The sequence below is a fragment of the Pongo abelii genome, chromosome 2, assembly GCF_028885655.2.
Source record: "Pongo abelii isolate AG06213 chromosome 2, NHGRI_mPonAbe1-v2.0_pri, whole genome shotgun sequence".
Classification (NCBI taxonomy): domain Eukaryota; kingdom Metazoa; phylum Chordata; class Mammalia; order Primates; family Hominidae; genus Pongo; species Pongo abelii.
This window is the reverse complement of record NC_085928.1, coordinates 127174632-127200074: the sequence shown is the minus strand read 5'-3', so window position 1 is coordinate 127200074 and position 25443 is coordinate 127174632. Positions and strand designations below refer to the sequence as shown.

General features: G+C 44.1%; 1 protein-coding gene and 1 pseudogene across 9 annotated transcripts in view; one reads left to right on the top strand and one right to left on the bottom strand.

Moving 5' to 3' along the window:
* The window catches only part of SLC4A7 (solute carrier family 4 member 7), a 110846-nt gene extending 102376 nt beyond the window's left edge, over nucleotides 1-8470 (bottom strand). For 2 of the 9 annotated variants that reach the window (XM_024244628.3, XM_054552477.2), the window contains exon 1: nucleotides 8117-8470. In XM_024244628.3, the coding sequence (XP_024100396.1) occupies nucleotides 8117-8164 (48 nt within the window). In that variant the 5' untranslated portion in view covers nucleotides 8165-8470. Of the gene's footprint in view, nucleotides 1-7556; nucleotides 7666-8104 lie in introns of those variants that run through there. The other 7 variants (XM_024244630.3, XM_054552479.2, XM_054552476.2 and 4 more) reach the window with 5 other exon arrangements.
* LOC100434999 (uncharacterized) lies at nucleotides 8163-11849 on the top strand (annotated as a pseudogene).
* The last annotated feature ends 13594 nt before the right edge of the window (nucleotides 11850-25443 follow it).

The window sequence follows — 25443 nt, the reverse complement described above, 5'->3', positions numbered from 1 at the left end:
TCACAAAATTAAAAGCAGATGAACAGAAAGAAATTATATTATGTAAGTAATAATTCTAAAGAATAGAATAGCAGAATTTCAAACCAATACATATAACCGCTGACATCTGGAATCTGAAATTGCTTGTCATTGGTGGTTTTATAATCATATATATCAAAAGTCACTGCTTTTCATAAAGCAAAATTACACAAGTATTAAGATTTAAGTAAAATACCCAGTTTTCCAACAATCAGTATAAATGTATTTAAAAGTGGTAAAAATAGGATAAATTTTCTTAAAATTTTCATTTTAATGGTGCTTAATATTCACTTGCCTAAAATTTTCTCTCAGGTTTAAAAAATCTTATGTACTCTTTGGAATCAATCCAACTCGCATTTACTGTATTTACTCAACATTCTCACTCAAGGAACCAAGGCAAGAAACATTCTCTTCTACTGGCAGTTGTATCAAGCAAAGTAGCATTCTTTTTCTTAATGGTTAATATCATAAATAAAAGCCATATAACGTATTACTTGACTAAACAATTAACTAGCAGTATATTCAATTTCAAATCTTATTGAGTCATGATATCATCTGCTATCGTTTGGCTCTGTCCCCACCCAAATCTCATGTCAAACTGTAATCCCCTCATGTTGAAGAAGGGGCCTGGTGGGAGGTGACTGAATCATGGGGGCAGATGTCCCCCTTGTTGTTCTAGTTAGTTCTCATGAGACCTGGTTGTTTGAGAGTGTGTAGCACTTCCCACTTCTCTCTCTCCCGCCGCCATGTGAAGACTTGCATGCTTCCCCTTCCACCGTATTTGTTTCCTGAGTCCTCCTAGCTATGCTTCTTGTACAGCCTGCAGAACTGAGTCAAGTAAACCTCTTTCCTTCATAAATTACCCAGTCTCAGGTAGTTCTTTATAGCAGTGTCATAACAGACTAATACATCATCCTAACATTCATCCATTGAACAAATATATTTGTTCAATGTGTAAAACCCTAGGCTAGACTTAATTGAGAATTTAGCAATGAATGACCCAGGAAAACTCTATCCCCAGCCATCAGGGAATCTGGAGGCAGAGAGACAAATTTCAGATACTTAATCTCTGTAACATTAGCAACTTAGTTCACAAAACTTACATAATAAAACCTTTTAAAAATAGAAGGAAACTACTACAGCTAACTGAATTAATAACTTCAGCATTATTCTAGGCCCTCAGAAGAAATAATGAAACTCCACTGAAGGTTCTACCATACTCTTCCTCTAATCCTAGCACTGGGCAGGAGGAATGTCATGTTTCTTGCATTGATGCAAATCCTAATGTAAGATTTATGATTTTGTCCTTTCCTGTGTGGCAAGTTAGTGAACAGGTAACTTTTTAGAGAAAGCCTGCTCTGAACAATGCATTGTATTAGGTCTCTCACTTAATCACTTATATTATCTCTGTGTTAAAGATGTGAACTCATGGGCAGAGATTTTCTAAACATTTTCAGGCCCTACCATTGGAGGCTAAGCTAAGATCTGAACCCACGGTTGATACCAAACCACTGCTCGTCCCCTTCTCTTCTGTTTCTCATTAGGCTGGAATAATCAAAGATCTCTGTTTGGCAACACCATGTAATATTAAGCTGCATTCTCTCCCCATCAAAGTTTAATGTCTTTATTTATTATAAGGTTTCTCAGAGCCCCCTTTTTTTTTTTTTTTTTTTGGAGATGGAGTCTTGCTCTGTTGCCCAAGAGTGCAGTGGTGTGATCTTGGCTCACTGCAACCTCCACCTCCTGGGTTCAAGTGATTCTCCTGCCTCATCCTGCCCCAGCCTCCCAAGTAGCTGGGATTACAGGCGCACAGCACCATGCCCTGGTAATTTTTTGTATTTTAGTAGAGACGGAGGTTTCACCGTGTTGCCCAGACTGGTCTCGAACTCGAGCTCAGGCAATCCGCCTGCCTCAGCCTCCCAAATTGCTGGGATTACAGGCATGAGCCACCGCACCCGGCTTTCATGCTCTTTTGAAAACCATTCCACACTCCTTTCTGTAACAAAATAAAAGAGGCATCTTCCAAGTGTGAATCTACTGTCAAAAGTATAACCATTTCTCATGTTCCTAACCAGAGATGATACACAATTCGACAGCTTTTCCAAATTGGGAAATCTGACTGAAAAGAAGCAATACAGTCCTGGAATCCAGAGAGAAGAAGACAACTCCTCTACTGCCTAAAATGTGAGTGAACAGAATCAGAACCAAATGATACTAGTTCACATAAAATTCTCTGAAAAATGAGAAAAAAAAGGTCATTTAAAACATTAAAGCGGGCAGAGTGTGGTGGCTCACACCTGTAATCCCAGCACTTTGGGAGACTGAGGCGGGCGGATGACCTGAGGTCAGGAGTTGGAGACCAGCCTGGCCAACATGGTGAAACCCTGTCTCTACTAAAAATACAAAAATTAGCCGGGCGTGGTGGCGTGCGCCTGTAATTCCAGCTACCTGGGAGGCTGGGGCAGGAGAATCGCTTGAACCCGGGGGACGGAGGTTGCAGTGACCCAAGATCGTGCCACTGCACTCCTGGGCAAAAGAGTGAGACTGCCTCAAAAAAAAAAAAAAAAAAAAAAACCAACAACATTAAAGCATCTTCCCTATTTCACTATTAACAGTGGACTATGCTTTAACCCCTTGATACTGAAAACTGCTTAAGTACGTTCACTAAAATGCCTTAAGAAAAATTAAAACATTTTAAAACATCGTCTTTGGAAGAAATCTGAAAATCTGCTTAAAACCGCCAAACTAGGCCAGGCACAGTGGCTCATGCTTGTAATCCCAGCACTTTGGGAGGCCGAGGCAGGTGGATCATTTGAGGTCAGGAGTTCAAGACCAGCCTGGCCAACATGGTGAAACCCTGTCTCTACTAAAAATACAAAAAAAAAAAAGAGAGAGGGGCATGGTGGCACACCCCTGTAATCCCAGCTACTGGGGGGCTGAGGCACAAGAATCTCTTGAACCCAGAAGGTGGAGGTTGCCATGAGTCGAGATCGTGCCACTGCACTCCAACCTGGGTGACAAAGTGAGAACCCTGTCTCAGGAAAAAAAAAAAAAAAAAAACTAGAACCTGTCTGTATTGGCATATCAGCTCCAGATAAAATGCAAATCTATATTACAAACACATTAACTTTCTAAACCAAGTACTGAAAAGATGTGTTGGCAAGGTGTAGTGGCTCACGCCTGTAATCCCAGCACTTTGCGGGGCAGAGAAGGGTGGATCGCTTGAGCCAAGGAGTTCGACATCAGCCTGTGCAAAATGTTGAAACCCTGCCTCTATTAAAAATACAAAAAATTAGCCAGACGTGGTGGTGTGCCTGTATTCCCAGCTACTCAGGAGGCTGAGGTGGGAGGATCACGTGAGCCCAGGAAGTTGGGGCTGCAGTGAGCCATGATGGTACCACTGCACTTCAGCCTGGGCAACCCTGAGGATGAGACCCTGCCTCAGCAACAAAAAAAAAAAAAGTATTAGGCCACTCTCTTATTTTAACAGTCATTTGAAAATGTCTAGTCCATGGAAGGAAAGAGTCACTAATTTAGGCAACCTAGTCTACTCTAATCAGCTAGCCCTCTGCCTTAAGGAAGACTGTCAACAGCAACACAGCCAAACACTACCATAACACTATATCAACCAAAGACCTTTTATGATTTGCCACCATTATAATTGCAAATAATCCTAAATTTTTCCAAATTGCAAAAATGCAACAAAATACACAACATTGCCTGCTAAATGAAAATAGAGGTAAAATTCACTGCTTATTCCAAAACTAAAAATACTGTATGCATAAAAAGTGATAGCTACAGAGGAAATTGTAATCATCAACAAGAAACTACAGCACAAATCAAAAGCTATACTGATCTGTAACTAATCTTTAACATTAACCCTATGGAAATATCTGTAAGTGCCTAAATGGCCCACACAGTTTAGTCAGTTGCAGATCCTATCCACTTTAAGGTCATATTTGTGGTAAGATACAGTAAGAAGGAGGGGGAGGAAAAGAGGAAGAAAACACCCATTACAGGATGTTGACAATTATAACTAGCAAAGTTTTAGAATATATTGGTTAGCACACCACATACCACTAAAATAATATACCAGGTTCCTCCAATACCAGGTTACTTTGGCTCTGTATTCTAACCTATTCAAATAACAAGAGTCTAATGTAACAAAATTCTCTAAGCCCTTAGAAGAAAACCTGTGTACTTCCCAGTCCCAATTACCAGACAAAACAATTCATCAGTCTAACTCAAATGCCCTACAGCTTTGTTTCATCTTGTATTGAGACAGGGCTTCACTCTGTCACCCAGGCTGCAGTGCAATGGCATAATCACAGCTCACTGCAGCCTCAACCTTCCAGGCTCAAGTGATCCTCCTGCCTTGGCCTCCCAAGTAGCTGGGACTACAGGCGAGCACCAACACATCTGGGTAATTATGTTTTGTAGAGACAGGGTCCCACTATGTTGCCCAGGCTGGTCTCAAACTCCGTAGGCTCAAGCGATCCTCCTACTTCAGCCTCCCAAAGTACAGGGGTTACAGGCATAAGCCACAGCACCCAGCCTTGTCCTACAGTTTCAGATTTGCTCTCTCCCTGTATTACAACTCCATGGATTGTGGCCCAGAGATACTTAGAATAAGGCAAAAGGGTAATCGAAATCCTGATACTATTTCTAGGGTGCCATATCAATACCTAGTATCAATACGTAACTGCAATTCCCCAAAGAGAATGCCTACTTACAGACCCACAAAAAAAACTTCCATTTTCCCATCACTACCAAATTCATACTGGGTTGTCTGGGTCTGTCATTTATTCTAATGACTATTTTTTTTTAATTTCTTAGACTCATGAAATGTTTTAACTGGCACTCACAAATGGAAAGCAGAAATGTAAATGCCATCACCGTGTTCACACCATATGCCAAAATAAACTCGGTGAAGGCAGTATTCTGTCTACCTTGTTTGACTATATCCCCATTACCTGGCACCTATAGGATATTTAATAAATATGTGCAAAATGAATAAAATCATAACAAAATCATGGAAAAATATCATGGTCCCAAAATGTCAGTGGTATCAGAATTGTGTTAAATCATGCACTGCTTAAAAGAAAGTAGATTACCTGCTAAAACTTAGAAACCTTCTAAACCATGCTATTTATAAAAGGATTTAACCTATACTGGAAAATAAGACTGACAACAACAAAAAAAAAGACTGACAAATCAATTCCAAGTGAGGCTTACAATTATGAGGCTTTATAGCAAAAGCAAAAGACAAGTTACATTTTTTCAAGATTAATGACTTTCTTCTCTCTATCCCAACACCCTGATCAGTGAAAATTAGAGAATTTTAGGAGCAGAAGCAATCATAGAGGCTAAACTATGAATCAGATGGGCTCCAATTTCAGAGTAATATAAACTGCCACCAATCTATTCAACATTTTTTTGCATAATTACAAATCTAAGATGGGATTTTATGAATATTAATTTGTTCTACTTTTTTGGCTATGCTGAGCAGTCTGCTGCGAGTTAGAGTTATGACTGATGAATATCATAATCTCTCAATTTTACTTTTATTTACCAAAACTGGGTGAGAGAAGATTTAATTTTATCAACGCCAATAGTTCCTCTTTCCTGTCTTCAAATCAGTTCAACCTACAGCTTTACTATTCTCCCATTCTATTCTTAGACTATATGCCAGTTTACTGTATTTGATTTCTATTATTGATTTATATATGTTAACAGTAGCCAAGCCTTATCTTCTCAAAGACTTAGGAGGTTTACCCTTCTAAAGTGCTCCCCTACCACGTCATTAACAGCAGTGTTTAATAATTCCTTTGTCATCTGTCTCCCAACTCAAATATCACTTCTATTAGGATAGAGTTGGGTAGGGTGCCATGGCTTACACCTGTAATCCCAGCACTCTGTGAGGCCGAGGCGGGTGGATCACCTGAGGTCAGGAGTTCGAGACCAGCCTAACCAACAGTGAAATCCCATCTCCACTAAAAATACAAAATTAGCTGGGTATGGTGGCACATGCCTGTAATCCCAGCTACTCGGAAGGCTGAGGCCGAAGAATCACTTGAACCCAGGAGGCGGAGGTTGCAGTGAGGCGAGATCAGGCCATCGCACTCCAGCCTGGGTGACAGAGCGAAACCCCGTATCAAAAATAAATAAATATTAGGATGGAGTTGGTTCTGCCTTGTTGGACACTACAGTAAATAGTGTAAATAATAGTCTAAATAGCATAAATACTAGTCTAAATAAGTGTTATTACAATGAATGAATGAATAATTTGGAGGGCAATGGCCTTATCATATGCTTCCTCTACTCGCTAGGCAGGCAATATTTGAGAACACACCATAGTTTCTATCCAGCTCCGTGAAAACTCGAATGCACTTTACTGCTCAACTGAAAATTTGCAAATAAATTTAAGAACAGACAACATCATACTTGAAACACACAGAGAAAGTACTATAAAACAGTTTATTCAAAGGCTACACAAAGAATTACAGAAGGCCAGGCGCGGTGGCTCACGCCTGTAATCCTAGCACTTTGGGAGGCCAAGGCGGGTGGACTGCCTGAGGTCAGGAGTTCCAGACCAGCCTGGACAACATGGCGAAACCCCGTCTCTACTAAAAATACAAAAAATCAGCTGGTCATGGTGGTGCGTGCCTGTAATTCCTGCTACTCCGGAGGCTGAGGCGGGAGAATCGGTTGAACCTGGGAGGCGGAGGTTGCAGTGAGCCGAGATCGCACCACTGCATTCCAGCCTGGGCGACAGAGCGAGACTCTGTCTCAAAATAATAATAATAATAATTACAGATTATTTAGGATGAGTTTCCAGTATTCCATTACCATCACTGTGAATGATCTTCCAATAACCACTGCTAAATGACTTCACTGTCTGGTGACTGAGTTTTCCTCTATGTTAGAGAACTTATATGAACGTACTGAACTAATGAATGACTACTTTCCATAACCTTAACTATAATCCTAAAAGTTAAAAGGGAAAGCCGGCAGGCAGTTTTAAAGACAACTCTTGAATAAAAACATAGGAGAAGTAATTTTCCTCTTAGTTGTGAAAGACCGGACAATTTTCCCTGCAACCTTCCCGCCTTTGCTGGCTGCACAGTAAAAATTAGAAGTAGGAAAATTTAGAATACTTCCATCTCCTTTGAGTCACGAACTTGGAAAGGAGAAAGAGACAACTGCGGGGACGCATGTGCTCTAATGAAAGCAGGAAGTCCGCTTCTTAAGCATGGGCCATTCACCCATCATCACAAATGGGAACACCGGCCTTAAGTCCATCCCCATTCCCTTCTAACCCCGAAACCAAAGCCAGTCTCAGTAAGAAACGCGATTTTGCTAGCTGAGTTAGAGAAGGAGCACCAGGCAGCTCAGGACACCCTCCTCCTTCTACTTGGCCTGCGGCAAGAGGATACTCCCCGGGTTCCAGCCAGTGGAGAAGGCGGACCCGGCAGGCAACAGCGAAAGAGCCTTGGCCGGGAAGGAGCGCGGCCAGTCCACGCGGCCGGAGAACTCACCGAACAAAGCGCACCGCGGAGCGGGAGGGGACACTCGGAAAGAGGGGGAAAGATTCAACCAGCTCTTCACCACTGCCTGGGGCTAGAGACAGGTGGAGCTGCCGTCCTCCTTAGAAGGAGAAGAAAGATAGGTTTTCGAGGGCTAATCGGAAACTCCTGCGCCAAGGCAACCGGAACCCGGACCCCGCCTGGGGAGCGCGCTAAGAAACAGGGGAGGCGAGCGCTGAGGGAAGGGATGGATGGTCGGGGTCACAGGCGGCCTCCGCGGGGATGTCGGGGTCCTGCCTGAGCCGCGCAGAGGATGCCCGCGGCGCGCCGCCGGCCGCCCCGACTCGGGCCTCCCGGGCGCAGCCGCCGGCCCCCTCGCACCCGCGCCCCAGGCCGCCACACAAAGGGGATGGCGAGGTGCGCCGGCCGCCGGGAGGTGGAGGGGCGACAGGCCTGGGACGAGGTGGCCGAGCCGCGACGCCCGCCGCGCCCCCCGCCTTTGTCTGCCTCGCCCCGCGCCCTCCCCCTGCCAAGGAGCCCCACCGCCGCGGCGCCCTCACCCTGCTCGTTACCCGGGTGAGTAGCGGTCTCATCTGCTCGCCGGCCCCATCAGCCTCCATGGCCGGCCGGCCAGCCCGTGACGGCCGCTACGGTACTGCCCCGCGCGGTCTGCCTGCTTCTGCCGCTGCCCCTGCCCCCGCCGCCGCCGCCGAGCCCCCGGCGCGCGAGGACAAACGTGGGTGCGTCCCTGCGCGAGGTGTGCGCGCGTGGGGAGAGCTGGGCGCCGGGCGCGGGAGACGAGGGGCGTGCGTGTGCGCGCTGCGACTGCTGGGCTGGCTCTAGTAGGAGAGCGAGGCCGCGGCGTGGAACCTGAAGCTAGAACTGAGCGAACCGGAGGACCGAGCGGGAAGGAGAGCCGCGTAGGAGGAGGGGTTCGGGGGCGGAGCCGCAAACCGTGACGAGCCCGGCGCCGGGGCCAGGCGAGACACGCCCCCCCCGCCCCGCCTCCTCGGGTCACGCCCCCTGCCAGTCTGGCACCGCCAGCCTCCTCAGCGCGCCCGCGGGCCGCGCCGCTAGGCCACCGGGAGATGGGGCGGGAGGGAGACGGGACGGACATTTGTCCCAGCCAATCGGCGGCTGGCGGACTTCCGCCCGCCTCCCCCGTGCCACCTCCTCAGGACGCACCGCCCCTCTTTGTATAAGCTTAATTGACCGAAGCTGAGCGTCTAACTAGTTTTTCAAGTCGGAAGCTCCCCTGACGTTCTCAATGGGGTGGGGGGTCACCACCTCCCTTGGCTCCTAACTACATTCTTTACAGGCTGCAGGGAAGGAGGACGCCACCTCTGTCAAGGACGCCCAGGATAACCCCCCGAAGCAACTAACGAGTCTTCACGACTCCTGAAAGTTTCTTTTCTGTCAATCCAGTAGGCATGAACCCCAACTCAGGGACCGTGAAAGATGGGGTACACTTGACCAGGTGTCCTCCTGTGCTTGCTCCCCCACTGAGCACCACGACAGCTGCCACTTTTTTTTTTTTTTTTTGAAACGGAGTCTTGCACCAGCCCAGATTGGAGTGCAATGGCATGATCTCGGCTCACTGCAACCTCCGCTGCCTGGGTTCAAGCTATTCTCCTGCCTCAGCCTCCTGAGTAGCTGGGACTACAGACGCGCGCCACCACGCCCAGCAACTTTTTGTATTTTTAGTAGAGAAGGGGTTTCACCATGCTGGTTAGGCTGGTCTCGAACTCCTGAGCTAAGGTGATCCACCAACCTCTGCCTCCCGAAGTGCTGGGATTACAGGCGTGAGCCACCACACCTGGCCAGCTGCCACATTCTTGGGTCCACCCTGTAGGCCGTCTCTCAAATATCCCTTCTGTAACGGGATGATTGTAATACCTGCCACGCAGGCTCATTGAAGGATTAAGGGGATTTATATTCATAAAAGTGCCTGGCACATAGCATGCTGATAATTGTCATTATTGTTAACGGGTTTCTCTTGAGTGTTTCATAAAGACGAGAAATTTGGCCGGGCGCGGTGGCTTACGCCTGTAATCCCAGCAGTTTGGGAGGCCGAGGCGGGCGGATCACCTGAGATCAGGAGTTCGAGACCAGCCTGACCAACATGATGAAACCCCGTCTCTACTAAAAATACAAAAATTAGCCTGGCGTGGTGGCACGCACCTGTAATCCTAGCTACTCAGGAGGCTGAGGCAGGAGAATCGCTTGAAGCCAGGAGGCAGAGGTTTCAGTCAGCTGAGATCACACCACTGCACTCCAGCCTGGGCAACAGAGTTAGACCCTGTCTCAAAAAAATAAAAAAAGATAAGGAGAGGTTTAGTTGGGAAGAACTGAAGCCATGCAATGGAAGGATATATAAATACATCAGCGGATCCAGAGCTCGCATCCTATTCATCTCCAACAGGGTATTAGTAAAGCTTTTTGTCAGCAATAGGTAGCTAGGTATGCTGGATGACTCATTCCTTCTTTGGGCCCTAGTCCCCTTTTGTCCTAAATTTCCCAGAGAGTTACTTCCAGTCCAGCACACATTGTTCACTTACTTGTACAAGAGCAGATGTGCCTCTATTAATAGCTACTATGTAAAGAGGCCTACAATTAGAGACTGTGACATTTGGCAAACATATTTCATTTCTAATCCTCTCAATACTGCAAAATATCTGCCATCCTCTTTTTCTTCAGCAAGGCACCCGAGCTGCAGACGCAGAGACGCAGATCTTTGTGAAGACCCTCACGGGCAAGACCATAACTCTTGAGGTCGAGCCAAGTGACACCATTGAGAATGTCAAAGCCAAAATTCAAGACAAGGAGGTATCCCACCTGACCAGCAGCATCTGATACTTGCCGGCAAACAGCTGGAGGATGGTCGAACTCTCTCAGACTACAACATCCGGAAAGAGTCCACCCTGCACCTGGTGCTGCGCCTGCAAGATGGCATTATTGAGCCTTCCCTCTGCCAGCTCTCCCAGAAATACAACTGTGACAAGATGATCTGCTGCAAGTGCTATGCTTGCCTGCACCCCCGTGCTGTCAACTGCTGCAAGAAGTGTGACCACACCAACAACTTGCAACCCAAGAAGAAGGTCAAGACTCTTCCTTCCTCGAAGGGCAGCCTCCCTGGAGCCTCAATAAAGTGTCTCTTTCATTGACTGGAGCAGCAAAAACAAACAAATGAAAAAACAATACTACAAAATATGTTATAGCTCCGTTTTACAGATGAGGAAGCTGAAGCCTACAAAAATACTGGTTTTGAGTTCTGGTGAGTGGAACTGCTCTTACTATTGGCACCATTCTTTTTTATTTATTTATTTTTGAGATGGAGTCTCACTCTGTTGCCCAGGCTGGAGTGCAGTGGCACAATCTCGGCTCACTGCAACCTCCACCCTCCAGGTTCAAGCGATTCTCCTGCCTCAGCCTCCAGAGTAGCTGGGATTACAGGCGCCCGCCACCAAGCCTAGCTAATTTTTTGTATTTTTAGTAGAGACGGGGTTTCACCATGTTGGCCAGGCTGGTCTGGAACTCCTGACCTCTGGTGATCCACCTGCCTCGGCCTCCCAAAGTGCTGAGATTACAGGTGTGAGACACCGTGTCTGGCTATAACATTCTATATATTTTATGATTTATTATGCTTATTGTCTACACACACACACACACACGCACAAATGCGAGCTCCATGTAAGCTTCATGTGTACAGCAAATTTGGATTTTGGTTTTTGGTTTTTTCTCGGATATCCCTATGCCTACATGAGTGTTTGGCCTCTGTAAACTCTCAGCACATGTGTTAAATGAGTAAATGTACAGGTGGGGCAATACATCTGTTCTTCTTAAGACCTAAGAGCATCTTAGGCGACAGCTGAGCATGTGGCCATAGTAACAAGAACAAAGTAGGAGTCAAGAACCATGGTGCCAGAGTTGAAAGTGTTAAATAGTCAGCTTCAAGAAGATCTTAAAAATGTATGCTTGGCAGACCTTGCTAAACAATGAATTTCTGTTCATCTATCTTGCAAGAAGAAAAAGTTATTGGTTTATTTAATCCACAAATATTTTTTTAGTGACGTCTTTGTTGCCATGCACTTTTTCCACTCCTCATTTCATCCCAACTGCTAGAAGAGGAATGTAGCAAAGATCTGAATTATTAAATTTATCACTCAGTTGCCCACTTAATTCAACCTCAGCCAAAGTTCATTCAAGAAGATAATGTGTTAAAATTGCTTTTGTGCAACCAGAGATGGCTATGAAGTGTTCCAAGGTGCTGAAAGGTAAATTGTATTCTCGAATATTTTAAATATTCATCTGGGGCCAGGTGCAGTGGCTCACGCCTGTAATCCTAACACTTTGGGAGGCCAAGGCAAGTGGATCACCTGAGGTCAGGAGTTTGAGACCAGCCTGGCCAACACGGTGAAACCCCATATCTACTAAAAATACAAAAATTAGCTGGGCATGGTGGCGGGCACCTATAGTCTCAGCTACTCAGGAGGCTGAGACAGGAGAATTGTTTGAACCCCGGAGGCCAAGGTTGCAGTGAGCCAAGATCACGCCATTGCACCCCAGCCTGGGGGACAGGTCCAGACTCCGTTTCAAAAAAAAAGAAAATTAATTTGAAATATGGCACAGGGAAACATTTGCTAAACAAAGGGAAATGTAAACCTAAATTCATCAGTAGCAATGAAGTGGTAGTACCTAAAGTTAATGAGTTTTAGCTGTATCCTAAATTCAGAATACTTCCTGAGTATCTGGAGCAGTAGATAATCCTAAAAACCCCTTGTCAAGATCTCCATCCTGAAGAGTGAACAGTCTTCCCAAGAACAATTCTCTATAGGCCAAGGTATAGTTTATAAAGACAGAGAGCAGCTTCTTTGGTATTTTGAAAAGTGTGAAACCATTCTTTTTTTTTTTTTTCGAGGTGGAGTTTCACTCTTGTTGTCCAGGCTGGAGTGCAATGGTGCGATCTCGGCTCACTGCAACCTCTGCCTCCCGGGTTCAAGCAATCCTCCTGCCTCAACCTCCCAAGTAGCTAGGATTACAGGCATGTACCACCATGCCTGGCTAATTTTGTATTTTTAGTAGAGATGGGGTTTCTCCATGTTGGTCAGGCTGGTCTCAAACTCTCGACAACATCAAGTGATCTGCCCACCTCAGCCTCCCAAAGTGCTGGGATTACAGGTGTAAGCCACCGCACCTGGCCATGTGAAACCATTCTTAACTTTTAGCAGAGGGTTCTTTGGCAATTATATGTATCTTCATTGCCTCTTCTTGGTCATAGCTAACATTTAAATGTTTTCTATCATCTGATCCTATAAGGAAAAGTAAAATCATTGGAATAGTGTTTTCAAGAGTACCAGAGCAGCCTCAACAAGACAAAGACACAAGGAAAATTACTTCATTATTCTTTATTTCTATAGGCTAGGCATACAGATAAATATTCAAAAGATAAGGAAATAAACACAAAAACAGAACTTGTTCCTGATCTCATGGAGTTCAGAGTGCAAAACACCAATATATAAACAACTGTCAACAATGCAATGCGTGTAGTTCTGAGTCCTAGGAACCTCAATGAAAGAAATGGAATGAATTCCACTGAGGGTGGGAGGGGATAAGGCTGCCCTCTGTGGGAGAAAGGTGAATATGAAGATGTTTGGGAAAGCCACAGAGAAATGTAGTAGATTTAAACTGATTCATGATGGTATACGTGGTATAATATAAAACATATTTGGTTTTTGTCCTAGGTTCCTATTATAGCACTCCTAAAACCTTTAGAATTTCCTGAGTGATAGCAAAGTCTTTTGTTATTCAAAACAAGACACTTTCATAACTTCTGAGTCTATGCTAACTAATGTGGTTACCTATAGTGGGACCACTAGATAGTCCAGTCACCAGAAATGGGGTCAGTCACCAGAAACACCAATTGATTAGATGATTAGAGGCTTGGAATTTTCAGCCCAGCTACCAACCTTTGGGAAGGAGGAAGGAGACAGGGATTAAATGCTATAAAAACTCTTGAATAACAAGATTTGATGAACTTTCTGGTTACTGAACATGTGAAGGTGGCTGGAGAGGGCAGGAGAGCTCCATGTGCCCCTATAACTTGCCTTTTCCGTCACCTCATCTAGCTGTACACCTCTATCTTTTGTAATATTCTTTCTAGTAAAACAGTAAATGTGTTTCTCTGAGTTATGTGAGGCATCTCCACAAATTATTGATGAGAACTCTGGTTTGTAGCTGGTCAGTCAGAAGTACAGGTAACAACCTACTACTTGTGATTGGCATCTGAAGTCGGGGTTATCTTGTGGGCCTGAGCCCTCAACAAATGGGATCTGACACTATCTCCTGGTAGGAAGCATCAGAATTGAAGTTAATTATAGGACACCCAGTTGGTGTCCACCAGAGATTGCTTGGTGTGTGAGAGTAGAAAGAAAAAATTGTTTTTCTGACCGGGTGCGGTAGCTCACGCCTGTCATCCAGCACTTTGGGAAGCTGAGGCAGGAGGATCACTTGAGTTCAGGAGTTCAAGACCAGCCTGGCCAACATGGTGAAACCCTGTCTCTACTAAAAATACAAAAATTAGCCGGGCACCTATAATCCCAGCTATTCAGGAGGCTGAGACAAGAAAATCGCTTGAACCCAGGAGGCAGAGGTTGCAGTGAGCCAAGATCACACCACTGCACTCCAGCATGGGAGAGGGAGTAAGACTCTATCTCAGAAAAAGAAAAAAAATTGTTTTCCTTTTATAGTATTACATCATCAGATAAATGGGGGGAGGGGTGAAGGGCATTACAGATAGAGGTAACAGCAACAGAAAGATCAGCAACATTGATCTGAATCAGGGTTGCTCAGTGGTGAAGCCTGCCTCCTCTGGGGGCAGACTACCCCGGCTGATTCTCCTTGTGCTAGTTGTGTCTTTAGGCAAGTTACCTCATCTTGCCAGCCTCTTTTTTTTTTTTTTTTTTTTTGAGATGGAGTCTTGCTCTGTCACCCAGGCTGGAGTACAGTGGTGCAATCTCGACTCACTGCAAATTTTGACACCCAGGTTCAAGCGATTCTCGTGCCTCAGCCTCCCAAGTAGCTGGGATTACAGGCATGCACCACTACGCCCAGCTAATTTGTATTTTTAGTATAAACAGGGTTTCACCATTATGGCCAGGCAGGTCTCCAACTCCTACTAAGTGATCCACCTGCTTCAGCCTCCCAAAGTGCTGGGATTACACACTGAGGTGTGAGGCACCACGCTCAGCCAAAAGCCTCCTTTTAGAAGATGTTTTGGGGATAATAGTGGTACTCTCCTCAAGGGAATTGCAATAAATATTAAATGAGGGCATCAAGTATAGCATCTACATGCAAGAAACACTCAATAAATGCTTATAATTATTATCTGATTGGCAAACCACAAAGTGGGAGAAGGGTGGGCTCAGGTTCATGTAAAGGGAAAGGCCTTGTATACCAGGTCCCTGAGGAATTTATATTCTCATTAGAGTGAAAACTCCTCAAGTGCAGGATGTTCCTTGTCACTGGGAACATCCCAGAGTGCCTGGCACATAGTGGGCGTCAAAAATATGTTGAATGAATAAGTGCTAAGGAAATCGGATTTTTTTTTTTAACACAAAATTGCAGACACACCATTAGAGGGTATTAAGGAGGGAAACAACTTGAAATGTAGCTAGTCTTTTTTTTTTTTTTTTTGAGACAGAGTCTCACTCTGTCGCCTAGGCTAGAGTGCAGTGGCGCGATCTCTGCTCACTGCAACTTCCGCCTCCGGGGTTCAAGTGATTCTCCCCCTCAGCCTCCCGAGTAGCTGGGGTTACAGGTGCCCGCCACCATGCCTGACTAATTTTTGTATTTTAGTACAGACGGGGTTTCACCATCTTGGCCAGGCTGGTATTGAACTCCTGAACTTGTGATCCACCTGCCTTGGCTTCCCAAAGTGCTGGGATTACAGGCGTGAGCCACTGCACCTGGCCGAAATGTAGCTAGTCTCAATTGAGATATGCTTAAGTTTAAAAGATTTAACATACACACCAAGAAAGTAATCTTGTTCATAATCTTATATTCATTACATGTTGAAATGACAATACTTTGGATAATTTGGGTTAAATAATGGCCTCTCAAAATATCCGGGAGTATACCAGCCTAGGTATTTTGTTGTCTCCACTGAAGCAACAAAATACCTAGGCTAGTATACTCTTGGATATTTTGAGAGGCTATTATTGATCAGATATTCATCCAGGGAGAGAGACAGAGAAGAATGTACATCACTAAGATCAAGGTACATAACATGGAGTCTCTGTGTACATGTGTAATTCACATAGAGTGTAACACCACCATCATCACCATTCCTTGGGGTACCTGTTCCTTGATAGTGTGAACCCCAAAAGTCTGACACAGGTTAATTTAGAAAGTTTATTTTGCCAAGGTTGAGGACGCACACAGGTGACACAGCCTCAGTAGCTCCTGACAACATGTGCCCATGGTGGTTGGGGCACAACTTGGTTTTATACATTTTAGGGAGACATGAGACATCAATCAATATATGTAAGATATACAGGTAGGTGAGAGACAAATGGTTGCGTTCTTTTGAGTTTCTGATTAGCCTTTCCAAAGGAGGCAATCAGATATGCATTTATCTCAGTGAGCAGAAGGATAACTTTGAATAGAATGGGAGGCAGGTTTTCCCTAAGCAGTTCCCAGCTTGACTTTTCCCTTTAGCTTAGTGATTTGGGGGCTCCAAGATTTATTTTCCCTTTACAATAGGAGCACATCCCCTTCCAGACTTAAGAGGCATTTTCATCTCTTTTCACTTATAAAATACCGTGGGTAGAGGCCGGGCGCAGTGGCTCACGCCTGTAATCCCAGCACTTTGGGAGGCCGAGGCGGGCGGATCACGAGGTCAGGAGATCGAGACCATCCTGGCTAACATGATGAAACCCTGTCTCTACTAAAAAATACAAAAAAAAATTAGCTGGGCGTGGTGGCAGGCGCCTGTAGTCCTAGCTACTGGGGACCCTGAGGCAAGAGAATGGCATGAACCTAGGAGGCAGAGCTTGCAGTGAGCTGAGATCGCGCCACTGCACTCCAGCCTGGGCGACAGAGTGAGAGTCCATCTCAAAAAAAAAAAAAAAAAAAAAAAAAAAAAAAAAAAAAAATACTGTGGGTAGAGTATATGTTCACTTATGGTCACTGAAACATTTTTGATAGAAAAATGTACTGGTAATTATCAATATGTCAGTCAAGGGAGATTGGTTAAATCTATTTTACTACTACAAATGATGAAATGCAATGTATGATCAAAAAGAATGAGTTAGGTGTGCTGAGAAGGGAAGGGTTTCAAAATATATTATGAATATTATTAAGTTACAAAAAAACACAAGGTAAGTAACAATGGCTGTACTATGATTCTTTTTACAAGCTAAAAGAATTATGTATCTATGTATCTATTCCCTTCTGGAAGTAAGTTAAGACACTTCTAAGAGTGGATATCATTGGAGAAGGTGAGGGTATCTATCTTATTGTACTTTTAACTTTTTTGAGACAGGGTCTCGCTCTGTTACTGAGGCTGGAGTGCAATCATGTGATCATAGCTCACTGCAGCCTCAACATCCCAGGCTCAAGCAATCCTCCTAACTCAGCCTCCTGAGTAGGGACCACAGGCACGTGCCACCAACTCAGCTAATTTTTTTTTTTGGTAGGGACAAGGGGTCTCACTATGTTGCACAGGCTGGTCTAAAACTCCTGAGCTCAAGAATCCCTCCTTCCTCAGCCTCCCAAAGTGCTAGGATTACAGGTGTAAGCCACCACATCTGGTCTTTTTTTGTTGTTTGTTTGTTTGAGACAGAGTCTTTCTCACCCAGGCTGGAGTGCGGTGGCGCTATCTCAGCTCACTGCAACCTCTACCTCCTGGGTTCAAGCGATTCTCCTGACTCAGCCTCCCAAATAGATGTGACTAGGGGCATGTGCCACCACACCTGGCTAATTTTTTGTTTTTTGGTTTTTGTTTGTTTTTTTCTGAGACAGAGTCTTGCTCTGTCACCAGGCTGGAGTGCAATGGCATGATCTCGGCTCACTGCAACCTCTGCTTCCCAGTTCAAGCTATTCTCGTGCCTCAGCCTCCCAAGTAGCTGGGATTACAGGTGCCCACCACCACATCTGTCAAATTTTTGTGTTTTTTTTTTTTTTTGAGACAGAGTCTTGCTCTGTCGCCCAGGCTGGAGTGCCATGGCGCAATCTCAGCTCACTGCAACCTCTGCCTCCCAGGTTCAAATGATTCTCCTACCTCAGCCTCCTGAGTAGCTGGGATTACAGGAATGTGCCACCACACCTGGCTAATTTTTGTATTTTCAGTAGAGACAGGGTTTCACCGTGTTGCCAAGGCTGGTCTGGAACTCCTGACCTCAAGTGATCCACCCGCCTCAGTCTCTGAAAGTCCTGGGATTTTTTTGTATTTTTAGTAGAGATGGGGTTTCACTATGTAGGCCAGGCTGCTCTTGAGCTCCTGGCCTCAAGTGATCCACCTCCCTCAGCCTCCCAAAGTGCTAAGATTACAGGTGTGAGCCACTGCCTCCAGCCACCTGGTCTTTTTATACTTTAATATTAAAGAAAATTGTATCGACAGTAAAACCAAAGGTCATATATTGTTTCTTTATATTTAAAAGCATTTTATGGCTGGAGGTGGTGGCTCATGCTTATAATCCCAGCACTTTCAGAGGCTGAGGAGGGCAGACCACTTGAGATCAGGAGTTTGAGACCACCCTGGCCAACATAGCAAAACCCCATCTCTGCTAAAAATACAAGAAAAAAATTAGCTGGGCATGGTAGCGCACCCCTGTAATCCCAGCCACTGGGGACGCTGAGGCAGAAGAATTGCTTGAACCCAGGGGGTGAGGTTGCAATGAGCCGAGATCGCACCACTGCACTCCAGCCTGGATGACAAGAGCGAAACTCTGTCTCAAAAAAAAAAAAAATTTATTGAAGAACATTTAATTTTAAATGTTATATATTTTTAAGTATAATGTATGTAAGTTATACAATGAGATTTGATTTATCCTTACCTTCACGTTTTAAAAAATAACCTATTTGACAGAGTCCTCTATTGGTGCTTCAAAAATTCCCTTTTACGACGGGCACAGTGGCTCACACCCATAATCCCAACACTTTGAGGGGCCGAGGCGGGTGGATCACCTGAGGTCAGGAGTTCGAGACCAGCCTGGCCAACATAGCGAAACCCTGTCTGTACTAAAAATACAAAAATTAGCTGGATATGGTGGTGTGCGCCTGTAATCCCAGCTACTCTGCAGGCTGAGGTAGGAGAATCGCTTGAATCCAGGAGGCGGAGGTTGCAGTGAGCTGAGATCTCACCACTGCACTCCAGCCTGGGGGACAGAGCGAGACAGTCTCAAAAAAAAAAAAAAATACCTTTTAATCATTTCCCGGTATGCTCTCTAATCAACAAAGTTCTCACTTAAGAAGAATAGAAATTTTATATTATCACAATATAAAACATCACCTTTTTTTTTTAGACGGAGTCTCACTCTGTTGCCCAGGCTGGAGTGCCGTGGCATAATCTCGACTCACTACAATCTCCACCTCCCAGGTTCAAGCAATTTTCCTGCCTCAGCCTCCAGAGTAGCTGGGATTACAGGTATGTGCCACCACACTCTGCTAATTTTTGTATTTTTAGTAGAGATGGGGTTTCACGATGTTGCCAGGCTGGTCTTGAACTCCTCATCTCAAGTAATCTGCCTGCCCCAGCCTCCCAAAGTGCTGAGATTACAGGCGTGAGCCCCCATGCCTGGCCACCATTTTATTTCTTGATCATGATGTTAGTTACACAACTCTATAGATGCATTTGTCAAAACTTACAGTACTGTACATTAAAAATGATGAATATCACTGTATGTAAATAATACCCAATAAAACTGACTTAACACAAAAAGTGGCATATATAAAACTGATCAAGATACATTTTACAGTCTGTGAAATACAATTCTCTTTGACATTCACTTGATTTTTATATCAAGTGATTATACAGCAATTCTATGTTGCTGTGCTTTAGAAGAGTATGTCACAATGTATTAGTTTATTTTCACACTGCTGATAAAGACATATCAGAGACTGGGTCATTTATATAGGAAAAAGGGTTTAATGGACTTGCAGTTTCACGTGGCTGGGGAGGCCTCACAATCATGGTGGAAGGCAAGGAGGAACAAATCACATCTTACATGGATAGCAGCAGGCAAAGAGAGAGAACTTGTGCAGGGGAACACCTCTTTATAAAACCATCACATCTTGTGAGACTATCACGAGAACAGCAAGGGAAAGGCTTGCCCCCTTGATTCAATGATCGCCCACAACATGTGGATCTCAAGATGAGAACACAAGATATCAAGATGAGATTTGGGTGGGTACACAGCCAAACCATATCACACAGCATCCTTAATAAAATAATAATTTTTGAGTTCTCTTCAATTTTTTTATGAATATATACCAAACTATGTGTATGTCTGTTTCTGAATTCTATTATGCATATACTTATTCAGAAGAAATTATGTTTATAAAAACTAAAATCTCACCAGGCATGGTGGCCCTCACCTGTAATCCCAGATTACAGGATTATGTGATCTGAGGGCAGATGACCTGAGGTCAGGAGTTCGAGACCAGCCTAGCCAACATGGTGAAAGCCCATTTCTACTAAAAATACAAAAAATTAGCCAGGTACGGTGGCGGGTGCCTGTAATCCCAGCTAGTCAGGAGGCTGAGGCAGAATTGCTTGAACCCAGGAGGTGGAGGTTGCAGTGAGTCGAGATCGCACCATTGTACTCCAGCCTAGGCGACAGAGCAAGACTCTGTCTCAAAAAATAAAAATAAATAAATAAAATAAAGCCTGGAAGCACTGTCATGGTCAAATAACACAGGTAGCAAGGGTTCTGGAACTGACCCCTAGACAGGCTAACATTCATCACATTGTTTCTTTTGCAGTGCTGACTTTTTCCAAGTCAGGTTAAAGTCATTGATCACCACATAGTTTGCTCAGGCATCAGGCTCAAATGCTGTAATCTACCATTGAGTAACAGGTGGCAAGTACTGAATAGTGTACATTGGCACTCCAAGATGTGCCAGCAAATTTCTTTTAAAGATCATTACATGTTTTGATTTAGGCAATGTTCTTTAAAAGTTAGAGTCCATATCGGTCACACCTAGGTACACCTGGGTGTGGTTTTTTTTTCAGTTGTTTCAGAAGACTGTTCCTCTTAGTACTTGAGCTAGGGAAGCATTAGACAACAGATCCCTATTGCTCATTTGATATAAAGAGAACCACTCTTTATACAGCCCTCAATTACAATAAACACTTCTTTTAGGAAAATGGTCTCTTCAGCCAAGTCCATGACTAGGACTGAGATGAGTTTTGGAGAAGAACCCAAATGAACCAAAGAGGACATCTAAAATCCCAAGGTCCCATTTTAAGAAGCACAGAAAAAGATATAATAGACTTTTAAGGAGCCAGAGGTGGAGAAAAAGATTTCTTGCCGTGGGATCAAAATTATCAAAACAAAGTGTTTTCATGCAATCATGTTAAAATAATTGCTTGAATTGGATTGAATCATCTTGGAATATTCATAATTATTTTACAATAATCTAAAACTAGTGGAAAAAAGGATACTTGGGTTCTACACGACACAGGACATGTCACTTAACACTACTGGACTTCTATTTTCTCATCTGTAAATGGGAATAATTCAGGCCTCAATCTCTTCTCCTCAATTATAAAATCTATAGAGCCCCGAAAGACTAATAGTGTTTTGTAACTCATTTGACTGCAAAAAAAGCCTAACCAAATTGACATGAGGCTGTTTATAATCTTTATCACATTATTGTGAATATTCATAGATCTCCTTGCAGAAATATCTATCTGATAAAAAGATATTGTCAGCTGGACGCAGTGGCTCAAACCTGTAATCTTAGCACTTTGGGAGGCCGAGGTGGGTGGATCACGAGGTCAGGAGTTCAAGACCAGCCTGGCCAAGATGGTGAAACCCCGTCTCTACTAAACATACAAAAATTAGCCGGGCATGGTGGCAAGTGCCTATAATCCCAGCTACTCGGGAAGCTGAGGCAGAGAATTGCTTGAACCCGGGAGGCAGAGGTTGCAGTGAGCCAAGATCATGCCACTGCACTCCAGCCTGGGCAACAGCGTGAGACTCCATCTAATAAAAAAAGATATCGTCCCAGACCCTGTTGTGTGACATTACATACAGAATTGTCATTATACCACCTATCTAAACTTTAAAAAGTTCTGAAATCTGAAAATATCAAGCCCTAAGTGTTTCAAATAAAGGACCTCAGACCTACAATACTTGTGTTTATTTCAAAGACATTGGAAAGGCCAGTTAAGGTAACAGATAAGAAAATACCTGGCAGAATAAAGAGGGAGCTGTAGGGAGCCGTGGGGAGCCGTGGGGAGTTGTGGGGATCCAAGTGTCTCGAACTCCTTGGGTAGGGAGGCTCTCTCTTACACTGGAAGCAGTTTTTAGCTTCTACCTGTCCTATAGCTCCTTCTGTCCCACACCTATGCTCTCTCTCCCTCTCCTTAAAGATCTCTTTAAAAACAGCTCCCTATGATGGGGGCCAGTCTGGATGTCCTTGTTCTGTAGCTTTGCTAAACTCCAGCTCATAAAGAATTGGCAACAGAGTAGAAGACAATTAAATCAAGTGGGAACTTAAGCCCTGGGATGCTTCCAGATGCTCTCTAGGAGTCGTGGAGCCTTCTATAGTCTTCACTGCTTGAAGCTAAGTAAGGATACAGGTACAATCTGTGCTTTGTGCCTGCATGTGAAACAGGGCACATACTTCCTCCCTCTCTCCCTCTCTTTCTCACTGTTTCTCTCTGTCTCTCTCTCTCTCTCTCTCTCTCTCTCACACACACACACACACACACACAGACAAAAGCAACACAAGCCCTGGTCTGTTCAAATAAATTATGGCCTTTTCTTATACCAACAGATTCATTTGTTGGTAACAGCAAGTTCATTACATGTTGGTGTGCACGCTCACCCACATTATACTCCACTTAAATATAATGAATGTAGCTTGAGGTTAACTAGGACTCAGAAGTGGTAAGTTTTCCTTTCACTCGTTTTTCATAGTTGAGGTCTATCGAGACATCCTGCACAACTGAAAGCTGAGAATGGGAAGGGAAAGATGAAAAAGATATTTTCATACAAAGTTATAAGCACCAGCATTTTGTCTTTGCTTAAAGACAAGTAATCAGAAAAAGCATTGAGACTTTTGAAATGTTTCCATTTGAGGACTGAGAGTATATCCCTTGCAAATGGGATACACTGGTATTATCATTCACCAATGGACTCACGAGCTATATCTCCCTTTTATTTATTTATTTATTGATTGATGTATTTGTTTATTTATTTTGAGACAGAGTTTCACTCTTGTTGCCCCGGCTGGAGTGCAATGCCATGATCTCGACTTACCGCAACCTCCTCCTCCCGGGTTCAATCGATTTTCCTGCCTCAGCCTGCCGAGTAGCTGGGATTATAGGTGCCTGCTACCACACCCGGCTAATTTTTTGTATTTTTAGTAGAGATGGGGTTTCTCCATGTTGGTCAGGCTGGTCTCGAACTCCTGACCTCAGGTGATCTGCCGGCTTCGGCCTCCCAAAGTGCTGGGATTATAGGTATGAGCCATGGTGCCCAGCCTATATCTCCCTGTTAAACACCAATTCACAATAGTGCTTATAGGCTGACACGGTGGCTCATGCTCGTAATCCTAGCACTTTGGAAGGCCAAGGAAGGCAGATTACCTGAGGTCAGGAGTTCAAGACCAGCCAACATAGTGAAACCCCGTCTCTACTAAAAGTGCAAAAATTAGCTGGGAGTTGTGGTGGGCGCCTGTAATCCCAGCTACTTGGGAGGCCGAGGCAAGAAGAATCGCTTGAACCTGGGACGTGGAGGTTGCAGTGAGCTGAGATGGCGCCACTGCACTCCAGCCTGGGTGACAGAACGAGACTCCTTCTGGAAAAAAAAGAAGAAGAAAAGGAACACAATGAAGCATCCATAATTAGGTACATCCGTAAATCATATACATTTTCTAGGGTTTATTGGTCCCAATGTATCCATCAGTCATGAATAATTTTTAACCCCTCCCTCTAAAGACACTTCCTGAAACTAAATTGGCACAACTTCCTGAAAAGCAATTTGGCAACATGTATTAACAATCTCAAAAAAGATATTGCAGCCTGGGCAAAATAGCCAGACTCTGTCTCTACAAAAAATTATTTAAAAAATTAACAGGGCATGGTGGCATGCACCTGTAGTCCCAGCCACTCAGGAGGCAAACACAGGAAGATTACTTAAGCTGAGGAGTTGGAGGTTTCAGTAAACTAAACTATGATTGCAGCATGGCACTCCAGCCTGGGTGACAGAGCAAGACCCTATCTCAAAAAAAAAAAAAAAAAAAAAAAGCTGTCCTTCAACACAGTAATTTCATACTAAGACTGCCATCTAAGATGAGCCACAGATATGGATATATAGCTATATACAAAGGAATTTTTGCCAATGTTAAGTGTAAAGATGAAAAATTAAAAACCAGCTAAAATCATAGCAATTTAAAACTGATAAAAAAGGCTGGGCGCAGTGGTTCACGCCTGTAATTCCAGCACTTTGGGAGGCTGAGGGGGGAGGATCACCTAAGGTCAGGAGTTCGAGACAAGCCTGTCCAATATGGTGAAACCTCGTCTCTACTAACAATACAAAAATTAGCCAGGTGTGGTGGCAGACGCCTGTAGTCCCAGCTACTTGGGAGGCTGAGACAGGAGAATTGCTTGAACCTGGAGGCGGAGTTTGCAGGGAGCCGAGATCGCGCCACTGCACTCCAGTCTGGGCAACAGAGTGAGACTCTATCTCAAAAAAAAAAAAATAATAAATAAATAAATAAATAAATTTAAAAACTGATAAATAGTTGCTTACGAATATGATGGAATATAATGCATTCATTAGAAAGACATTCTAAATTTTAATGAAAAATCCTCATGGTATCAAGTTTTATTATGATATCTATATACAAGCTTTTTTTCCTTTTCTTTTTTTTTTTTTTTTTTTTTTTGAGACAGTCTCGCTCTGTTACCCAGGTTGGAATGCAGTGGTGCAATCTCGTCTCACTGCAACCTCTGCCTCCCGGGTTTAAGCAATTCTCCTTCCTCAGCCTCCCAAATAGCTGGGATTACAGGCATGCACAACCATGCCTGGCTAATTTTTGTATTTTTAGTAGAGACAGGATTTCACCACGTTGGCCAGGCTGGTCTCAAACTCCTGACCTCAGGTGATCCTCCCACTTCAGCCTCCCAAAGTGTTGGAATTACAGGCGTGAGCCACTGCACCTGGCTATATACAAACTTGATATAGAATATAATCTCAATCATGGCTATCAACCTATGAATGATCAACAACACAAAATATTTAAAAGTTAATAATAAAGTGATGGAAAGGAAACAGACTAAAATGCTAACAGTTGTTATTGGTGGGTAGTAAAATCACAGGTGTTTTTTTGTTTGTTTGTTTTTTGAGACAGTGTCTTGCTCTGTCACCCAGGCTGGAGTGCAGTGACATGATTGTAGTTCACTGCAGCCCTGAACTCCCAGGCTGTAGTGATCCTCCCACCTCACCTTCTTGAGTAGCTGGGGCTACAGGTGCGTGCCACCAGGCCCTGCTAATTTTGTATTTTCTTTGTAGAGATAGGATTTCACCATGTTGCCCAGGCTGGTCTCCAACTCCTGGGGTCAAGCAGTCCTTTTTCCTTGGCCTCCCAGAGTGCTGGGATTATAGGCATGAGCCACAGATTTTAAAATTTTATTTTTTTAAATTTTATTTGGCTTTCACAAATTCCT